The 22,725-nt window shown below is 32.3% G+C and overlaps 1 protein-coding gene across 1 annotated transcript; it reads left to right on the plus strand.

The window, feature by feature from the left end:
* Positions 1-850: 850 nt before the first annotated feature.
* Positions 851-20,220, plus strand: LOC129224366 (BTB/POZ domain-containing protein 7-like). Its single transcript, XM_054858808.1, has 7 exons — positions 851-2,006; positions 3,783-3,991; positions 6,709-6,784; positions 8,712-9,040; positions 11,926-12,109; positions 14,750-15,120; positions 19,170-20,220. The coding sequence occupies exons 1-7, from the start codon at positions 851-853 to the stop codon at positions 19,308-19,310; spliced, it is 2,466 nt and encodes an 821-aa protein (XP_054714783.1). The 3' UTR covers positions 19,311-20,220.
* The last annotated feature ends 2,505 nt before the right edge of the window (positions 20,221-22,725 follow it).

Here is a 22,725-nt window from a genome sequence, read left to right on the forward strand (position 1 = left end):
ATTTTATTTTTCAGATTTGAAAATGTGAATCCACCATTTCAAAGCCTGCTACCTGTAAAATGCTCATCATTTACTTCTTCATAGATTTGATTCACGCATAAAATAACTTTTGCTTAATTTCTCAAGAATGCTTCCTTCCAGTGTTTCATGAAATATTGTTTTAGGGAACTACCAGGTAAGATTTAGCATAATGGTCTTATCATATAGCAAAATTTTTTTTCTGGGGGGGGGGGGAATCTGCTTCAAAATTTATCAACAATTATTTTTGTGACTGAAGTTCCTGTCAAACCCAGTTTTTTTACTTTGTGTGTTGCTGTTGTTTCTTTAACTGCAAAACTAAAAGGAAATTATGAAGAAGAAATCTTCATAGAAGCTTTATGTCGACAGGATTCGCCACATGATTTTGTTTAGTTTTATATTTATTTATATTTAAAAATTAGTTTTATCCGTCTTTCAATAGTAAATAAAATTCAAAATTATATTAATGAACTTGAATTATTTTGACAATGTTTATGATTTTCCATGTTAAATATAGTTTACTTTTAATATTTTAGAATTATTTATTTATTGCTTGTTGGTGTGTATATTGATAATGCTTAGAATAAAAGAGCTATTTTATCATTATTTACTGTGAAATATTCAAACTAAGGCCTTAAATGAAAGGTGAGAATTTGGGAAAATTTTTGTAGTGGGAACTAAAAAGATTTGAAGACCATAAAATTAAAAATGTTATGTTTATAAATTGAAGTGGATGTTTTAAAGTGAATGTTAATTATTGTACATTGTGCTGTTTCAGGTATCATTTAAAATGGATTTTATTTGAAGTGTATGTGCATCTGTAGTTTGAGAGATGGGAGTTAGTGCGTCTTCACCAGCTTCGTGTAGCAACACACAAAATGAGCCTATGGCATCTACTCTTCAGGCCCAAAGTGTGTGTACCAGCTTTTCTTCCGGGAATGTGGATCAGTATGGGAAGGAAAAAAAGAGAAAAGTCGGATCATTGTCCACTCTCCGCAAGCGTTTCACCCGCAGACGGAGAACGAGCAAGGGATTCGACCATGCTCAAGTTTTCCGCGAGTTCATTGCTGACTGGAGTCCGCGAGATGTCGTTGCTCTCGTTGAGGAATATGAATCTACTTCGGCTTTGAAAGAGATAACTCTTCAGGCGGAAATGGCTCGTCCACCTGCAAGCTCGTGCAAACAGGACTTGGGATTATTGTTTGAAAATAAATATTGTTCCGATATTAATCTCATATATCAGGGAACAGTATTCGCCGTGCATCGTGCAATTTTAGCAGCTAGGTGTCCATTTTTTCGTGAAATGCTCAATAGTTTATCATCCATTTGTACAGAAGTTGCTGTCGATATTGATATTGCTGGTGTCAGTATATCAATGTTTAATGAACTCCTACGATACCTTTATACTGGTGAACTTTCAGTATCTGAAAGCTATGGTGGGAATTTTGATATATTATTTCAATTGAGTGAGCAGTTTGGAATACCAAACCCACTTGAACAAGATTTAAAATATCTGCTTGAAACTGGTATATATAGTGATATTTCCTTAAGCTTTACTTCTCCAAGTGATACTGGCCACACGATTATGCGTGGTCAGACTTACATCTGTGATCATATATTAACTGATGGTGAGGGAAAACCGTGTAAAATTTGCCATGGGACAAATGAATTTTGGTGTCATAGAGCTATTTTATCCGCTCGATCACCCTTTTTCCGGAATGTCATACATAGACAGCAACGTAGATCAGCTGATATGCATGAAACTCATAGAACTCGAATTCTGCTGGACGATAGTATAATTCCACGCCGATATGCATGTATCTTATTGCGTGCTGTTTACCAAGATGCTCTTGAATTTGGAGCAGTTTTACCTGATAGTACAAAAAGAGGTAGTATGCCAGATGTTCATGTGCCCCAGTCATCTGTTGAAGAGGCAATGCAATTGTTTGAAGTTGCACGGTTTATTGAAATGGATGCTCTTGTACAAAGTATGTGTTGGCTTTTGATTTGTTCTCATAAGTTTTTGTGTTATTATTATTACATATTTATTGTTTTTTATTACACATTTCTTTTCAATAGGTGATTTTTACAATTTTAGGCATTTATTTGTTTAGTGAATCTAACATAGTAATTAAGTGAGTCTGAAAATGGGTAAAAGCTTTAACCTTTTTAGATATTCAAACTGAAGACTTCTTATGTGCATGGAAATGGGATGGTTTAAGCAAAAGTTATCACAGTAAAATGTTAGCACTGCCTATACAGAATAGTTCTAGACCACTGGTGCCCAACCTTTTTCTATTATAGGGCTTCACCTTCAGACTTAGATAAAATAAAAATCTTTCTGAGAACACAAATCCTGACTGGAAAATGTTCTGCAAATAATTATTTTGCCTAGCTCACCCTTGAATAAAGAATTAAATTTATATTCTAATATGAAAGAGACAAAAAAATAAGTACTTTAAAGCTTTTTTTATTTTACAATAACATATAGTTTGTGTTTATTTTTCACCAACTGAAGAAAACTGCCAAAACCATTATTTTTTCACACATGTGCTTTAAAAAGCTTTTGAAAAAAGGTTTTAAGAGAAATAAATTGGGATTTTTTTAAAAATTCCCTTAAAAAATTGTTTTTTTATTTTTATTAATGTTAGCAGTTTGAAAAAAATTTCTGCAGAGCCAAAAATTTTCTGTGAACGCCGTTCGCGCGTTCGTCTATATTATGCAAGACTGTTCACCGAATATTAAAATGATTCTCGCGGGCCAGAAGAAACGTAAACTTTCAAAATGCTTAAAACATTTCTTTAATAAGGTGGGAAAATATGGAAAGGGAAAGAAAATTAAAAAGCAACGATTATCATTACTATGCTTCTTTTTTTTTTTTTAAACGTCTGTTTTTCATAAACCAATTTTTTAATATTTGGCTCCAAATTTGTAAATTTATCATTAATTATGCTTTGCAATTTGTAACATTCAACAAAGCTATGGTCCATGCAAATCAGGTAAAAGGTCTGTAGGTTGAGCTCCACTGTTCTAGACCACAGGTGTTAAACCGTAAAATGAGGAACAAGACACGGAGATAAGACATTGATGTTTCCTATATAATAATATTTTGCAATCATTATTAATTTAATCTTTCTTTTGCAGTAAAATCAATGCCTTTAATTTTTAAAATCTTCATTTAAATATGGAGAAAAATACAGTTACAAATGTGTAGTAAATTGCTATTTTAAGGCACGTTTACAAGGAAAATACAATAACCAGTGGCACCTGTGCAATAGAAGTTTATGTGTCTCGTGAACACAGCACCACCGATAGCCCCACATTTTCAAAGCGTGCCACTGAACTCCATGCTGTTGCACAATTCAAACATGCCTGGCTTGCCACTGACAATGCCCGCCTTATTAGCGTGAGTAGATATTTTTCTATGGCCGTTTTACCTTGCAACCTACAGTTGATCCAATACCTCCTCCGAACATTGCTGCCTTCTGGCCTTTTCTGATTGGATGTTCAAAATTCTAGAGTAGTCCATATTTTCGAAATTGTACTCTATACTTTATGCATTCATTATGGATATTTTATCTTGATGTGCATTCATCAGTTTTCATTGTGTGCCATGGAAGTTAATGATGCTGTGAGAAAAGATTGATCAAGGTTCTGAATATAAGTAGTGTTTCTGTATTGGAACAAGCTTTCTTTTTTTTTTAAATCTCATTTTCTCATTAATAATGTTACATGACTCCTTAATCACTACGTTTACATTTTAGGTTGTGAAGATTTTATTGTAGAGTCAATAAGCCTGGACAGCCTTCTGCCAGTGTTGCGTTGGAGTAGTCAGCCTCATGGATCGCAATGGGTTTACCGTCAGGCCGTTCATTTTATGCGGGAAGAATTTGTGGCAGTTTCTTCATCCCCTGTGCTATTCCAGTTGGATAAATCACATTTGATTGATGTTATAAAATCTGATTTCCTGCAGGTAATTTAGCTGGGGTTTTTTAATTTACCTGTTCTTTTTTTAAATTTTCTAGATCATGCCATCAAAGATTAGAAATAAAATTAGCTGAATTCAAATAGCTGAACGCTCTGTCATCATCTTACGTTGATGACAGATACTGTTCGTAACATAAGCCCATGTCAGCAAAAGAACTTTTTCTGGGAAATTTTTCAGTCTTAAATAATCTTTCTGCAAATCAGTTTACTACTTTCCCTTAACTTTGATAAATGAAGTTGCAATGGAAAATTCCATGTATTTTTTAGTTAAAACTCCAGACTAGGAACTCTGATTAGTAGCCACTGGCTATCTCAACCCCCTCCCCCCCCCCAAAAAAAGGTAAAAGTAAGCAATTGCTAAGGATTTTTTTACATGTCATTCTTTACTGTTTAAATTTTCGTAAAACTTAGGTTTCTCATCATAAAAATAATTTTATTTTGTATTGTTTTAAATAGCAAAATCAGTTGTTTTGTTTATAGTTTTTTTTTTTAATATGATAAAAATGCTGGTAATTAATTTGAAATTTTAATTTTGAAGTAAAGCCCCTTATTAAAATAATCAGTTATCCAACGTTTTGAAGCATAAAAAATGCAAGTTACTGCAGACACGTGTTTCAGTCTTAAAAGGAACACCTTTTATAATGCAAACAATTATGAGCTTCTGAATGAAGTCATCCAAGAAATTTTTCATCCCAGCTTTTCTCAGGTGACTTTTCATCCAGACGCTCATACTTCTTTGCATTGGAAAAGATGTTCTTTGTAACAAAGAAACATGTGTCTGCAGTAACTTGCTTTTTTGTGCTTCAAAATGTTGGATAGCTGATTATTTTAATTTTCAGCACAAAGGTATTTATTCGTTAAAGCCACTTATGTTTAGTTTTTATATTAAAATGCCATTCAGCTGGCTTGGAAGATTTTGGCTGAAGCTTGGATTTCAAATGAATGAAATTTGATTAGATATTATTGATCTATTAGATTAAGTAAAATATTTTTTAAGTTGAATGAAAAGTACAGTGTGTTGAATTAAAATTTTTCAAACTCTTAATGAAAATGCAAAATGAAACCTATTGTTTGCTGGATCAGGGGTTCTCCACCTTTCAAACCCCCCTTTGAACTCAGATGGAAGATTACACTCATACACCACAATCACCACCTTATTGTCGCCTCATAGCAACAGTAAGATATCTGAATGTTATTTATGAGATTAGATATCTTACTGTTGCTCTGAGGCGACAATATGTGGTCAGTACAATAATTTGCAATTACACATACTGATGGTTGTCTTTACTAATAATAAAGCTGAAAGTCTCTCTGTCTGGATGTCTGTGACATGCATAGCGCCTAGATCGTTCGGCCGATTTTCATGAAATCTGGCACAAAGTTAGTTTGTAGCAGGGGGTGTGCACCTCGAAGCAATTTTTCAAAAATTCAATTTTGGTTTTTTTTTTCTATTCCAATTTTAAGAAAATTTCCTCGAGCAAAATTATAAGATGGATGAGTAAATTACCAAGTTATCATAACGTGGAACCGTAACATGGGCAAGCCAATTGGCGAGAAATTCGCTATACATTATTTGTAAATATACAGGCGAACCAAAAGATCTTTTAATTTTCTACTATAGGCAAAGCCGTGCGGGTGCCATGACTTTTTAAATAAATATGTAGTTAATTTCACACACAATTCAATGCTGCAACACATACATTTATTTTGAGTACATATTAAAGTCAAAAACTAAAAAGTAAACACTAATTTATTTGAAGGACATAAGTGAGGTTGGCATGGAATCCTTTAGTCACCTTCACAGTATTAATGAAAGGAGATTCTATATTTATATGTGATCACACAATTGAAAGACTTATAATTAGTTATACTTTTTTATTTTATTAATTATTCACTCCTTCCTTGAAATTCTTCTACATCCCTTTGGGAAGTGCCCGCCCAGGTTGAGAACTTTTGGTATAGAGTGGAGTGCAAATTAATGTTGAAATTATTTATAATATGAGAGGAGGAACACTGATAATAAAGGAAACATTTAGAAGGGATAAAATATATCACAGTGAAATATTTTAAGCTAACTAAAGCAAAAATTCTGGCTGGAGGATCTGTAGCATCCTCCTCCCCTCTTTTCATTTTTCTCCTGCAGCATAAATCATTTGTAGTTTTTATTAAAGTTGTGTGAATGTTCAAAACTAAGCTAGGTGAATTGAAAAAAAAAAAAAAACCTTGATTTTAAAATAATTTGTGAAATATCAGAGCAGTAGATGATGTCTGTAATGTACCTAGGCAAGAGGCTTGACATTATAATGGTATTCTGCTGTATTGCAATTGTATTTCTTTTTTTAAATTCATTTTTAGCTATCACTTTAAATTGAAATAAATGTGTAAACTATCAATACTTTGAAAAAAAAAAGGGGGGGGGCATTCCATGAAAAATCAACCCTTTGTCCCGCACGTGACGGTTCATATATTTTCTTAAAAAGTACCTAATAATTGAAAGGATAATGACGAAATTTCTTGCGTAAGAAATCACACATAAGTTTATAATTTGTTAAGCAGAAAAAATATGTTTATTAACATTTTGAAGTATTATTTTTAATGAAATATATGAAGTGGCACATGCTGGACAAAATTTCAGTGGAATGGCTCAAAAGCTCAATAAAATAAATCATGAATACTAATTGTATAAATTTGAATGTATTTTAGGCAGGAGAACTAGAAGTTTTGCAAGCAGTGCTCAAGTGGGGAGAGCATCAGTTGTTCAAACGTGTTGAAGAAAGAGGTTAGTTTATTTTTAGTTCATTTAATTAAAGTTTTTATATTTCACTATTTGTCTGAGACATTAATGGAGTCAGTATTTTTTTTCTTTTTGGCTCTTGAAAAATCTTGCATTTATCTATCAAAATACTAAGATAGACACAATATGACCTGCAACAGGAGGTTCTAGGAGTGCTAACCTCCCAAGTTCACCTAAAACATAACCAAACACCTGTAATTAGAACTACAACAAAAATACAATTAAAAATTACGTTTACCAGCTGATTGAAATTCATATTGCTGTGAAAGAATATTAAAAGTGATCAAATGGCGCGTCATTTATACGAATGATAAGCCATTTGTCTTAAGAACTAATAAAATTTGTGAGTGTCAATTCTGGGTCAAAAGCAGCTAATTTTGTAGTGCAAAAAAAAAAAAACTTAGAAATGAATTTCACTCATCACTGTATTGATAAAAACTCAAATTGATTACTTATATTAAAAGTAGACCTCATCCAATATTGGAAAATAATTTTAGTATGTAAAACATTTTCTTTTGCGAAGTTAATATTTATAATATCTCCATGTCTTTTTGCTTTTGCATGAAGTTTTTTAGCAGCTCCTGTAAAAATTAATTGAAATTCTTGATTTTTTTTAAAAATGTTTATAAAATTCTTTTTGCTGTGATGTTCATTTGCTATCTTTATAACAGTGTTGCTTGTGGCTATGTAACCTTTGCATGAAAATGCTACTCTTCAAGGATTAAATTTTCTTGTTCATTGTATTGTTTAAATTGGCATATTTTAATTGTTAAAAATCATCATAGTTGTGTTTTTCATATATTTAAATGTCTGACTTCAAAATAATTGTCATCAAACAAGAAGTTGCTAATTTTCTTTTCTTACATGTATTTTTATCCTTTTAACGCAAGAAAACTTGTGCGAAATTCAGGGGCAGTGTTCAAGTTTCAAATCATCAAATTTTGATATTAAACCATCAACGTTAACTAAAAGTATTGGGTACTGTGCTACTTAGAACTGTTAAAAAAAGGGTCGTTTTTTTGGTTGATTTTCAGATTGAAAGTTTTAATTTTTTTTTTTTTAATTGGACACTTATTTATGTTTCAAAATAAATTACTGATTTTTAAATCAGATTTTATGCATTGCACACAAAGATTACAAAAAATCATTTATTTCACTTAAATTTAAAAAAAATGGTTTAAATGCTAATGCAATCAGTTATGTCAAGTCTGAAAAATTTGTTGGCAGGTATTAAAAATGTATTTTCAGAGCATCAAAATCACCCTTTTCTTGCAATTAAAACTCTCTCTCTCTCTGTATTATTTTATGTAGTGAATACCAGATTTGCATTTTGTGCCATTTAAATTTATCGAAGTATGAATTAAAATAATGCTTTTTTTTAATTTTCAATGTGGAGTTATTTATTTAAAATTCAACTTTAAGTTACCATTTAAGTTTCACTCTTTGGATAAATTTCTGATTTGTCCTGTGACGTTTTCATGTATTCTGCTTTCACCTGATGATTTAGGATACTCTGGGCAAAATTTAACCATCTGATTCACTCTGTTTTAGAATCCTCAGATGTAAATATTACATTCAATTAATTTTGGAACTTAGTAGGGGGCACACGATAAACAGAAAATGACAATAATGGGTCCACAAGACAAAAAGTTTGAGCCTTTAGTTAAAGTCAAATTCAGTCAACCTGTACCAATCTTCAAAGACACTTACCAAGGCTGGTGTCTTTAAAAATCTGCTGTTTTGATGAAAAAAAAATTTTTACTGAACACAAGGCAACTATTCACAAGATTTCGGTCTGCTAAAGTTAGTTTTCTTCGTAAAGCAGTAAAATGTGAACGCTATGTATTTTGAAAAAGGATATTGTTTTTAAAATTTTATTTTTTAATTATTTGTACTTGCCTTTTCTTTGCAGAGCCAAATTTAGTCAGCCATACTGCTCACAGTGTCAGCAGGCGTGGTCTACGCCGGCGAGATTTGAGTGATGTCGAACTTCGTGATTTGTTATCAGATTTGTTAAGCTGTGTTCGTATTAGTCATGTACTACCTCCTGATAGTGAAGCTCTGGTATCTGCTGTAAGACGAGGCCTCATCAGTACACCTCCATCCTATATGTTAGGAGATGATTTGTGTGTGGTTGGGCATAGCTCCAACTTAAAAACTAAGGCTTGGATTAGAGGAAGGAATAGTCATGGACTGTATGTCAAACCGCGTCTTTTTACTCCATTTGTTGAGGAAGCAAAGGTAGGAGTTATTTATTTTCTCTTTTTTTTTTTGGAAATAAGGAATTTAAATGCACTTGTTTCGTTAATTCTTTTTGTTTTCAAATGGCCTGTCCCAGTTTGTAGAAAATTGATAAAAATCATTTTTTCTTAGGTATATTACTTTATTGACCCCCCCCCCCCCCCTTTTGTGCAAATTATTATTATGGATTTTGCTTTTTGTTAAATATTTCAATTTTGTTTACCAATTTACAAGTATTCTATGTAAATAATTTCCATATGTTTTATTACAATTTTTATATAAGTTTGTTAAAACTGTTAAGATGCTTAAAGTGTTCAATTTTCATGTTTCAAATTGTGTATTAACCCTTGTACTGAACCAATTGACTGGTTATTTCTGTATCTCATGGCTAGACTAACATAAATGGTGATTTTCAGGTTAAAACTGTACATAATGTAGAATCTTATTCTGCATTGAGCTATAACAAAATAACAGGAAATAAGCAGTGTTGTGAGCCTTTGGATGTAAAGACATCTGGTGAGGCTTTTACCAGATGTCTTTTCATGCAAATACGCACAACTTTGAATTGAAAAAGGGGGTTCTAGAACCAGGACCGTATCCAGAGGGGGCTGCGATGCCCCCCCCCCCAAAAAAAAAAAAAAATTTTTTTGAAATGTTTGTACCGTAAAACAGAAGAAATGTTTTTAATTTCTAATGTCAGAAAAGGAAAATAACAAAAGTTTTTTATTCTTAATTTTGTAACTATTAAACGAGTGAAAATTTGAAGAAATACAGAAAAAGCAATTTTAGTTCTCATTAGCTGCAAAGCATACTTAAAATTTAGACCCTTAATTAGGACTTATTGCTCTTTCCCAATTCAATTCAGGGCTGTCCAGGGCCAAGGCAGGACCCTTGTCAGTTTGGTAGACTTGTCCTCCTCCAAGGGTGTGCACAGAAATTTTGGGGCCCGTCACAAATGACTTTTTCCGCCCTGCCTCCATATTGTTTACCCCTATTTTCATCCCTAATTTTAAAAATATTGGACCCCCTTCAGACTTGGGCCTACAGGTGTCCCTTCTCCCCTCTGTGCATGCCCCTGCCCTCCTCCCCCTAAAATTCTTATAAAACTTACACTGCACCGATTTCGAGCCGGGGCTCCAAGGGCCGGGCGCCTAGTTTCTGATTAGGCTAGTATCTGGTTTCCAAGATGTGCCAAATTCAGCTCCTTCATACATCCTGAGTAAAAAATGAAAAATCGTGATTCTCGCGTTTTTGTAGCATATTTTTCAAGATAATTTTTTGAGACTGATATGTTCCATGTCTTGCCATTTATTTAACACCAAATTCAGTATTTTGGAAGTTCTTTTGTTATTGCTTGTTTTTATCTTACTTCTACCTCATACTGTTCTTAAGCATGAGAATCATGTACATCTTAAACATGAGAAAAAAGTAAAACTTACTCTACTCGATTTCATTTTCTGCACTACTTATGATTGAAAAAAAAAAGTTGTTTGCTTTGAGAAATATTTTGTTACATTTATTTTTAACTTAAAACGGGTGTGTCTTACAAAGTTATAATCATTTTGTAAGACTGTGCAATCAACTTCTGAAAAGTGCAAATAAAGTGCTTTAAATAATTTCAACTGGTCTAGAGTCTTTGAAAATTATTTTTAAGTTTTTAAAATTCCTTGAAAAGTTCCTTAATTTTGTCTCTTATCAAGAAAATAAAGTATGAATTGTCCAAATGGCCAGAATATTACTCTTTTGTTCTTATTTTCTGAATTTATACACCATTCCTTTTAAACCATTTTATAAAATTTTTATACTGCAGGGCATTTGATGAAAAAGGGGGGGGGGGAGTGATCAAAAACAAACTACAGTAAAAGCCAATATGAGTAAATGAGGATGCACTTCTCTTTTCTCCTCTCTCGTTTTTCCTCTCTGTCGATTAATGTCAACGGTTTGTCGAGCAAGCAATTTTTATTTTGATTGATCTTGATTTGCAAAAGAATGCATAACTTTTAAAAGACTTTGTTTGCCTATTTTTCTTCAGATTGTTGTAGTTCAATTACCCCTTTTATAAGGCCTCAAAATACAGATTTTTATATCTATTTTTCAAAAAATCTCACAGGGGGGAAAAACCCCTGGACCCCCTGAAACTAAGGATGTTCTACCTCTTATTTAAGGAGACATTCTCCTGTTATCCTTACCACTACAAGGTAAATAAAAAAATAATAAGGAATTAAAATTAAAATAACAACGTCCAATGGTGGAATCATTAAAAATCAAGATAAAAAAAACATCTTCTGTGTTAAATATTTTTATGTGTGTATTTGTGTCTATATGTATGTGTGTGTGTTAGGGCAACATGCGAATCCGGGCCCCTCTCGAAAAAGATTTCTGGATACGGCCTTGTTAGAAACCCCAAAACGTGTGTTCAGTGATCTGTTTATTTGTGCTAAACAACATTGGATACTTCTTGTTATTTCTCAGCACAAAGTTATTTATTTATTATTAATAACAAAGTAGTAAAAAAAAGGCAACACATTGGGGTTATCAATTTATTAAAAAGTTCTCCCTTAAGAATTTAACAGTAGTAATGTAGCCGTAATAGTAGTAGGATGAAATTTTTATAGTAATAGTTCATACCCAATCTTTCCATGATTAAAGAAATTTGACTTCATATGCCCCCCCCCCCCTCCCCCTCCCCTCCCACCCCAACACGATGTTGCAGAGCTTTTTATGTTTCTACTGCTTGACAACTTTTTATGTCTCAACAAAGAACTTACTCTCTAAAAAAAAAATTAGATAAATATCTTGAGAAATGTTTGGCTTGTAATAAACTTTTTATTAACATCATTAATTTTATTCTTGGCATGTCATTCATTAATTTTTATCAAATTCAGGCTTGGCTGGAAGAGCAACTTGGTCAGGATACGGAAGTTGTGCGTCAGCAGGTGTGGCATATTTCTCACATTCCTGACACATTGTATATGGTTGAAAAGCCGTTGTCATTCAGCGAGGGTGTTGTACCTTTAGGACACTTGTGTCCATTGTCAAGTCTTGAATTCATGAAAGATGTGGTTCTCGGTGAGTATACGTCTTACCTTTATATTCAGGATTTTTTCGATTTACATAAAGCCTTGTGGAACAACAATATTAAAATATTATTAAAATAATATTAAAATGAAATCTATGTGAAATGATTTCCTGTTTTTTTCCAAAATGAGAGATGAAAAGTTTGTTTTGAACGTAATACAACACATACATGACTCTTTCAAAATCTACATTTTGAAAGAGTCATTGAAGCATTTATTACGACCCCTTAGCATTCACAAGGATTTCATTCTGAACTTCCATGAAAGCAGTATCTATCTTAATATCTGATCAATTTGGCTAACTTGAAATGTAGATTTGATTTTTAGGCAATTCTTTTAACTCTCCGAAGAGTAGAAAACTATTTGTTTTCAACTCTTTGGATTTTTATGAAATTCTTTTAACTCTCTGAAGAGTAGAAAAATGTTTTCTCCAGGGTTGGCAAGGTTTTGGACACTACGGTAAAAACCACGATAAAAAACCTGATTTTTACCGTCCTTTCCAAAACCCTCATGTCCAAAACTGTCCGAAAGTGTTCAAAACTATATTTTTAAAAAAATTGTATTCTGTGAGAAAACATCAAAAAGAGAATAAAATGTATCAAAGTAATGTTTTATATTGAACATTTATTCAATGAGAACATTCAACTTATTTATGCTGCTGATTTTTAATCTAGTTACATTCAAGGTGAATTCTTGATTAAAATTTCAATTTGTATGCATGAGTTTATTTATTTATTTATTTATGATATTAGTAACCAAATTTCCCTGTGTTTATGCATGTGGGCAAATGAAAGCAGGGTTTTTCTCATCCTGTTCAAAACTACTTTATAAGATACTATATTTTGTGAGAAAATATCAAAAACAGAACAAAATGTGTCAAAATTATATTTTTGACTATTTAAAATATTTATTTAATGTTAACATTCAAGTATAATTATATAACTTATTTATACAGCTGATTTTTATCAATCTAGCTACGTAGAAATTAAATTCTTCATTAAAAATTTCAATTTGTATGCAGGAGTTTTTTTTTTCCACAAACCAAATTTTTCAACATTTATGCATGTGTGCAAAAGAAAGTGTTCAAAATATACTGCAAAAATTGATTTAAATGCAATAAATAATAATTTTTTTATTGTTACCGAATGTATTATATTAAAAATATGAACTAAAAAAAGAATAGCACAAATTTTATGACATAAGTGTTTAATCATCAATTTCTTGTTCTTTAATCTATGATTTAAAAAATAATTTTTGTTAAAACATCAAGCAAAACTTATTTGCAAAAACCATTTTAAAAAAAGTTTTTTTTTTTTTTTGCACCTAAATATTGCACATTTAGTAACATTCCTTTGAGTTATAAATGTAACTGAAATTAGTTGTCTTGGGTGTGTTGTGAATTTCCTTTCATAACTCTACCAACTGTTACATAAGGAAGTTTTTATGTAATAGTTATTGGCAATTTTTTAAGTAAAATATTTTTTAAATTAACATTTTGGAGAAAAATATTTTCAAATAGTCATTGATTAAACCTCATTAATATCTATATTTATGCATTACGAATATTGCAGTAAATATGAATCGATTAGATTACACCTCTTTAGCTTTAGCATAGTTTTGGACAGTTTAAGACAGCTTTGGACAGTTTTAGGCAGTTTTGGACGGTAAAAACCACCTGTCCTGTCCTAAACTAGTTTTGGACAGTCCAAAACCCAACCCTGGTTTTCTCATATCACCATCTTGAATAATTTCCATGCACTTTTTATCCATTTTTTCTGAATTCATGTTGGATACTTTTGTGGACTGATGGGATCTGCATTCTCTCAGTTTAAAGATAATTTATGGTTAAATAATTAAAATTTTAATCAAGGGTGCCCCCTCCCCATGGGCAAGGGTGCACCCCCGTCAATGCACAGAGACCCCCCCCAAATGAGGAAAAATACCCCTCCAAACACCCCCCTAAAAATTTTAATGGCAGTCTGCACCATGAAGCCCTAGGTGGGGATATATTCTTTAACCCAAAATATTCTGCAACTTTAACCAAAACTTGAAAAAATTATCCCTCCATCTCTCCCCCTCCCCCTGTTTTCTTTGCATTCTCCTCTTTCTATGTTTTTATTTATTTGCCTCAAGGCAGTTGTAATCTCTGTGCAATCTGCTTGAATTTTGGAATAAACTTAATGTAGTCAAATGATATTTTTGTTGATATTGGTTATTATTTTTTTTTTAAATGTTGTCCTAGTTAGCATGATTGAAAAAGAGCCAATCGTTCAATTATGGAATTAACTGAGTTAATTTTAATCATTTCTTGTGCTGCTGTTGTTCTCTTATATCTCCCTTCTTTTCCTCTCATTTGCACTGAAACAGTTGATCTGTGCTCTACTGAAAATATTGGGCACATGTGTCCTACTGTTTATGAGCTTTACATTAAGTTTTAGTTTTTATTTTGCTGGAGAGAATCATATTCTATAAGCTTCATAAAATCATCGTAACTTTGTTTTCCTTTTGTTTGTTTATTTTCTCATTAATAATGTTGTAATAATCAAAACCATAGGTTGGCTATAGTAAATATGATTCTTTATTTTCCATATAATTTAAACATCAACTAAGATTATTTTCTTTCCCATTTTAGATGAAACTACTTTACGACAAATGAAAAAGCGCGAGAAAGAACTGAGACAAAGTCAGAGTGCCCGTCGAGCTTACACTGTTGTTCGAAATCATTGTGATGTTACCAAACTCTTACAATTGCGAGTGGTAAGAGAGTTTGGCCTTCCAGACAAGGTGATGGAAGTTCTTCATCGAACATCTTACCAGTTTCTTGAAGAATATAGTGCTGAACATCATCCATCTGCTGCCTCTGTTTCATCAAGTCATCAGTCTCGCTATCCTGGGGACCATTCTAGTCATGTCTATGGATTGCCAAGAATGTACAAGCCTTCTAGACACCTTAGTTTGGAACTTGGAGAGGCAAGAGAGGAGCCTCTACCACCTACAAACCAAGTAAGAAGAATGCTCCTTGTTGCATGTTTATTAATTGAAGCAAAATAATTGCTTCATTGATACAAAATACACAAAATGAATTGAAATCTCAGAAATAAGACCTTATTTTGTCTGAGGTATGAGTAGGTGATTGGTATATATATATATATAATTGATTTTCGTGCATTTTTTTACTGGTAATCATTTTATGTTTAATTTAGCATTGTGTTTGTCGGTGGGTTGGAGCATGATTAAAAACTAAACAATATCAAAAATCCATGTTAGCACGTGATAATATGTTATCTTTTCTCCTCCCTCACACTTCTTCTCTCTCAATTTATATCAACGATTTGTCAAACCACAAGCAATTTTTATTTTGACTGATCTTAATTTGGAAAACAATGTGTAATTTTTTATTTTTTTTCCTGTTATTTATGTGGTCCCAATAAGTCTTTAGTTAAAATGAACCATGATTCTTCATCAGTTTTTTCTGTTCTAAAAAGGCCGGTAAAGGCTTGATGAATTTCTAATTATTTAAAAAAAAACGGAAAACACTTGTTCATCTCTGAAAATGTGTTGAGTTTCTTCAACCATTACAGAGAACCAGCAAGATTCTTTCTTCATAAACATTAGTTTGCGATTTACATTAATTAAATTTGCTCATTTTTTATCATTCTTCTTAAAAAATTTGGAGGTGCGACCACCCCCTCTGGACCCCCCAATTTGCCGCCCCTGCTTTCCTTTGCCTGCGGATACGTTTTCCTGGGAAATTGCCATTAAAGCTACTACTAAATTTTGTTTTGAGCAATTACGATTGCTTATTGTTCTCACTTGACTGTCTTTGAGGTCCGGTTCCTTTTTCAGCTTGGACCAGGAGCCTCTGCAGCACCACCTGCCTCTGCAAGCATGCTTCCTCTGGTTCTGAGCACTGTCCCCCGGTGGTGGCGTCCATGCCCTACAAACGCACGCTCTACACTCACACACATACACACACGCCTACATGCATACACACAGGTCTACGAACACACAAAACTATACACACGTAACCGCCCAGGAGGAGGGGTAGAGTAGGGGGAACAGGAGCCTTTTCTAAAAATAATAACCCCAATGAGTAGGGTCCTGTCGCAACTCGTGATTGTGAAACACATAATTTGAATTCAAAATTTCAGAATTCAAATTAATTTCCTTTTTTTTTTACTTATTTTTCAGTGAAAGAAAAAGGGAAAAATTAATCATTCATACTTCCTGTCAATGATGAGCATACAAATGATAAATGAAAATTTATTTTTGGAGTGCCCAAGCTCTGCTTAGTTTGCTTGGGCAGACCGCACGTCACGGCCCTATAAGGCCTCAAAATGCTGTGAATATATACGGGATATTCTATACCTTACTTAAAAGGGTCACTACATCACTCTCCTGACATCGATCATCCATCCCCTTCCAAGGCCAATCCCCCCCCCCTCCCAAAAAAAAAGACCAGCCAACAGCATTAAAACCTAAGAGAAAAAACATGAGTTTCTATATCAATGAAAAATAAAACACATGTAGTAGAAAAAGGGCCTGGACAAAGTTCACCTGACTACATAATGCACCCCAAACCTGAAAGATCTTAGGACCCCGTTAAGTCTAAATCCGACCTTTGTCATACCCGTACTTAGGTTGTCGCGTATCTCATTTTTATATATTTTCCCTAACAAAAGATACCCAATCAAACAGTCTTATGTATTCATACAAATATTTATGTTTAGGTAATTAATTATCGTGGCTTTATCATTGAATCTCAAGCCTTGCTCAGTTTTTTAAAATAATTTTCTTCTATATTTTTCTAGAACAGTATTGTACAAAGACAAAAATATAAAATACTCTTCTGTTTTGTAAGTAAGTCTCTCTGTTAAAACTATTCTTAGCCAATTAGTGGTAAAAATATTCTTTTTAACATTTTAGTTTTAATGAATATATGAGTCATTAAATCATCTCAGAAAATTATATAACATGATTATTACATACTTTTCTGATCTAATTAAAAAACCTAAATGTATAAAAGTCAATGCTTTATAAGCCATTGATTTTTTTTCTCTTTCCTTTTTTTAGGACTACACAGTATTAGCTTCTTTGAGAATCTCTTATAATAACGCATACGTTGAATAATTAGATTTCAAATATGATTAAATCAATTAATATGTATCAGTCAGAAAACATATGTTAGCAGTAATTATTTTATTGACATTTTTCTCTTATAAAATGAGGGCCCCACAAAAATAAATCACCTCAGGCCACGAAAGAACGAGAGCCACTATTGCTATTCAAGTATACTAAATAATTTTTCTAAGAGTGTAAATCTGTATACTCTGTATGCCTGTGCTCTAAATGGGGAAAAAATGATTGAAAAAAAAATAAATAAAAAATAATAATAATAATAATTTATGCAGTATATATGATGAAAATTGGTGCCAATGAGACTGACCACCATGTTGCCACTTCAGTAGCAGTAAATATGACTATCTGTTATCGCATATTATGTCTTCGTGAGTGGGTTCTAATGTTGAATATCATATTTTTAACATTACATGATATGGAAAAACACAAGGAAAATAAATTCATAAATAAAAACTTATAATTGCTCAAAAACTGTGGGTGGTGAAAAAATTTTGATTGGGTATTTGGAATCAGCATCAAAATTACCTTTGGAATGTTTTAAATCTTTCATAGGCCAAATTCTTTATTTTCAGTGTATTAGAATTGCACCAAAGATACTTAATGAGCTTTCTTAATATGCCTTTTATACTTAGAAAAAGAGAAGGCAAAAAATTCCATCTTCTTTATTTTATTTATTTCTTGTTTTAGTTTTCTGTAGAGAAATATTCCAATTTCACAGGGGGGGGGGAGGGATTAACACCTCTAAGTTTCCAAACTAAAAATATAATTTTGTTTGAAAGTCCACCTCTAAAGTAATCTTGGTATTGCTTAATATAGCTCCCTGCAATAAATAATGCTCCCTTTCCTTCCTATACGACTTTTTTTAAGGAGGCAATCATTAAAAGAAAAATAATAAATCGTGCTCTAGATTTTATTTTTATTGAAGTAAAAGATTATTGTTTCTATTAATTAATGCAGAGCTGATAAAATCAATCTCATACAGTAGGGTAACTGTACCAGTAACAGACAAGGGTCCAGTAACAGAGACAATCATAAGTTTGGATTTAAATAATAAGGATTTTAGGCGGGTAAAACTGGTGTTGCTGTGGCCCAGGAATATGGTGCAACCATCTAGTGTTATCAGAGTGAATTTTATGAGCCAGTTGGTGTTTACAAGGCAATTGTGAAAGGTTATGAACAGACAGCATGAAGTCAGTATGTGCTTCGTGTTCATTTGAATTACAGAAGTTTTTAGTCCTAAAAGTAAAGAACTTTTGCACATTTTGAAGAGAAGGGCTTTTTTGTCCATCACTCATCCTACCTGTTACTGGGTATCATCACATTTTTTGGTGTCTGTTACTGAGGGTCGGACATTTTTTAGAAATTGAGCAAATAAAAATAGAATGAACTAATTCAGAGGATCCAGAAGCAGTCAAATATTAGATAAGATGTCGTTGCATGAGAGAAAATTAATTTAAAAATTCTAAATACATTAAAAGGCTCGGAAAATTGAGTCAACCTGAGAGCAATGTCTTAAGCATGTCTGTTACTTGTGCCGTTACCCTAGTTGCTTGTACTAAAATAAAAAATATTTTCAAAAATTTTGTTTAGTGTTCTTGATTTATTATGGCTTGTTATATATAATTTTTGAGCAATCACATTGCTTATTGTTCTCACTTGACTGTCCGTGGTGTTATGCTGATTTTAATTTCCCCCCACCTCCCTCTCCAGCACCACCGTCGACCGGCTGCTCCTCTAGCGAAAACAGTCTCCAGGCTAAGTCCATATCCTATGCAAACATACATCTGCACACATACCTACACAAACACACACGCCTACATATACACACTCATGATTGCGAGAAACATAATTTGAATCCAAAATGTCAATATTCAAATTAATTTTTATCATTTTTTTTCGTTTTGCTTTCCTAGATGTCAAGAAGCTGTTGCAGTGATCATTTGAATGAAATCATTCCGGACATAGCCATGCCAACATCCCTTCTTGAGCAGATTCATATCAGTGAGTCTGAAACCAGCCCTGACAGTGGAGGATTCTCGCTTCGAATGTTTTGACTGAAGTGGTCATTTAGTGGACTGAGAAATAGTCTTCCATGTCAGTGTTTTTAAAACCATGGAAAACCTGTAAAAAAAATTCATTGTAAATACACTTTTGAACTAACATAACCTCATAATCAGTTGGCTCTTGCTGATGTTATTATTCAGTGTGTTGGCTTTTAAGAAGGGTGTATGTAGATAGATGTTGAATAAGTTTCTTCCTTTCTTATGAAACTTGTTTATTAACTGCATCACTTATTCCATGATTATAATGTTGGGTAATGTTGCTGAATGTAATGAAATATAGTGAATGAAAAAATGTAAATTTAAATTATTTCTGTATATACTGTTAAATATTTATTTTAAACTTTTAAAGTTTACAGATTTTTAAATATGTTCTATTTACTGGATTTGAATTGAGTATCATATGTATATTATGTTAATAAAGTTTTAAAATCAAACATTGTTACATTTTATTAATTTTATACTTATATAATTAAATGTTTTATGTTGTACGGCTAAAAATATTTTTATAAAATTTTCACTGGACAAGAAATATAATAAATGAAGTTTTGTTCTAAAACTATGTAAAATAGTGTTAAATTTTAGTGTTAATTCTAGAACTTTTAATTATTTACGTCTTGTAATACTTTCAATTTCTTTGTGAAAGTAAATATGGAGGAATATAAGGAAGGAATTGTTATCTTTCTATTATTTCTAATTATGAATTGAAAGTTTACACCTTTCAAACATCACTGCCATGCATTTCACTATAAAATTTATGCTTATATATAACTATATGAGATATGTTTCACTAATTTTGTTATCCCACCTTTAAAATTTGATTTGTCTTATTCCCCATCCTGCATCATTCCAGCTTTTAAACTAAACTGGTAACTTATTACTTATTCTGTAAAAGTTTTAATAAAAAAATCTGTATTGTTATTTTATTGTCTGTCTCTTTCTCTCTCGCAGTTGTACAGTAGAACCTCATTATTGTATAGTAGAACATAACAACACAGTAGAACAGTTGTACAGTAGAACATAAAATTTTTTATTTTCCTTAAAAGCTATATATTCACATAGTTCATTCCACAGTGACGGACGTTACAATTTGACTCTATTTTGAACTTAAAAGTTCAGTACTGTCTTGAAATTAAAATTTGTTTCTTCGGAAATTGATCTAAAATATCATATGATACATCACTTGCCCCCGCACTTGTTTTCAGAGGAGGAATTTTTTTTTTTTTTTTTTTTTTTGTATAAAATTAAGGGGAATAAAAAAATGTGACTGATATTACACAGAAGAAACATCCACAAAAGGGACTTGCATATAATTTGAAATTCTTTTAAACTAATAACGTAAAATCTAAATACATTTTTCCCCCTTAAAATAGAGGTTTTAGACTTGATAAAAACACTGTTTTACTGAAAAAAACTTAAAAATTATTTAATACCCGTTTCTGATGATACAAAGATTTTGTGACGGATGTTACATTTACAATAACTTGCTACAATTATAAATTATTTCTCCTTCAAAATAAAATTAGCATATATGTTGTTTAAAATTGTCAAAATGTATTTAAATTCCAAGATAAGTACATTTATAAACTTTTAAAAGTTATATTTTAATTTGTTTCATGAAATAAAAAGTCCTCAGGGCATAAAACTGGTCAGTTAAAGTCATTATTTTAAAATTGGTCAGTATTTACAAAATTTAGTCCGTAAAGTCAGTTTTTTTTGCAAATTTACTAAATAATTTTAAGAATATATTTACTGCCAATTCTGTTTTCATTTTCTGATAAACTTAAAAAAAACCCAAAAAAGCAATCAATTGCTAATGTAGCAGCCCAGTTTTGCCAACCTGGTAGTCTGTTTTACTTGATAAAAATCTTTACTATTCTTTTATTGGATTAGGATGATTTAGTTTTATGGAATGGAGGGGGGGATCTTATAGCCCCCCCCCCGCCCTCTCCACCTTTGATATTGGGTACATTCTTTGTTTTTGCTCAAAGTACAAAGTAAGATGATTTTTTTCAAGGAATAAGGTATACACATAGGACAGCTACATTTGTGTACAATATCAAGATGAGTAAAAATTTGTTATGTTAAAATTCTTATTTAAATTTGTTGCCTTTACTGTTTGACCATCGATTACATGGAAAGGCTGATATCCGGTTTATAGGCGGAAATGGACGTATCTATTAGTTTATAGGGGTGTTAGTTGATTTGCTACAGATGTGCACTTTTGCCTCTCTATTATTTAGCCTTAGTTTTGTAAAAATGAAAATTTGCTCACAGTAACATTTTTAAAATCTAAAGTATATTCGATCTATATTCTCGCGGCAAAAATCAATTGATTTATTTATTCACAACGAAGTTTTGAGCTTACCATTTTGCTTTTACGTTCCTCAACGAAATGAAAATACTTTCTTTTCTTTTTGTTGTTTCCATGGTAACTATTTGTGTTTTCCCTTATTTTATTTTGGAGAATGCAATAAATGAATAAGGCACTAGTTACATTATAAAAAGCGTGCATCAAAATCCCATCGTTATTTTCCCTTCTCCCCTGCTAGATTAATTCAGATGGAATAGTCTCTACTTGGCAGATTGCCAAATTACATGCAATCCGCGGTCTAACAGTAACTTTCATCATTAGTTTTTGCAGTATAAGTAAAGTTACACCCTGTCCCAAAAATTTAGACACAAACATAATACAAATCACACTGAAAATATGAAGGGTAGGATATTTAATTTCATCTATGTATACTACAAATAAACAGTACGTAAAGCACAAGATAAGGTTAACTTATTAGAAAAAAACATCATGCCGGTTTGCCCACCTACGGGGGACGGGACATGGCGCAAATTGCGGCATTGGAAATTTGTTTCTAGCTGTATAATTTTTTCTGGGGGGGAGGTCTTTTCCAATGTTTAGAGAGGGTAGACCATGGATCTTAGGGGGGTGGGCACCCCTGCATCATATGTTGAATTTATTTAGAAAAACAAAATAGGGTGTCCCATAATTTTGACACTTTTTTATCAAAGGCAAGTGGTGCACCAAAACATGGGGGGGTCAGAAGTGAGGGGTGTTAGAAGGCAGCACCCTTGAAGCTTTTTTTTTTTTTTTTTGTGAAATTAGACAATATCTTTAGATGATAGTTTTCCTTTACTGATTTAAGTATCGCTAAAAATAAAGAACGGTGGCCTCAAAAATCAGGATTGATGGAAACTGAAAGCTTCCCCTTTCCAATTCAAAGTTGCATTCTTATGAATTAGCATACGAAAAGTCCATTTGTTTGTAACAAGAAAATGAGCTTTCTTGACTATTGGCGAGTATTAGAGGACCATCTTATTTCACTAGCGCCAACTCCATGGGGCTTCAGAGGGCTCGCCCCCCCCCCCCCCTTTAATAATTTGTGTTTGGGTATCC

This window comes from Uloborus diversus, chromosome 6 (genome assembly GCF_026930045.1).
Source record: "Uloborus diversus isolate 005 chromosome 6, Udiv.v.3.1, whole genome shotgun sequence".
NCBI lineage: Eukaryota > Metazoa > Arthropoda > Arachnida > Araneae > Uloboridae > Uloborus > Uloborus diversus.

Coding starts and splice junctions, on each gene's coding strand:
- LOC129224366 (XM_054858808.1), top strand. CDS start 851: ATGGGAGTTAGTGCGTCTTCACCAGCTTCGTGTAGCAACACACAAAAT. Junction 3,992..6,708: donor TAAAATCTGATTTCCTGCAG/GTAATTTAGCTG, acceptor AATGTATTTTAG/GCAGGAGAACTAGAAGTTTT. Junction 15,121..19,169: donor CTCTACCACCTACAAACCAA/GTAAGAAGAATG, acceptor TTGCTTTCCTAG/ATGTCAAGAAGCTGTTGCAG.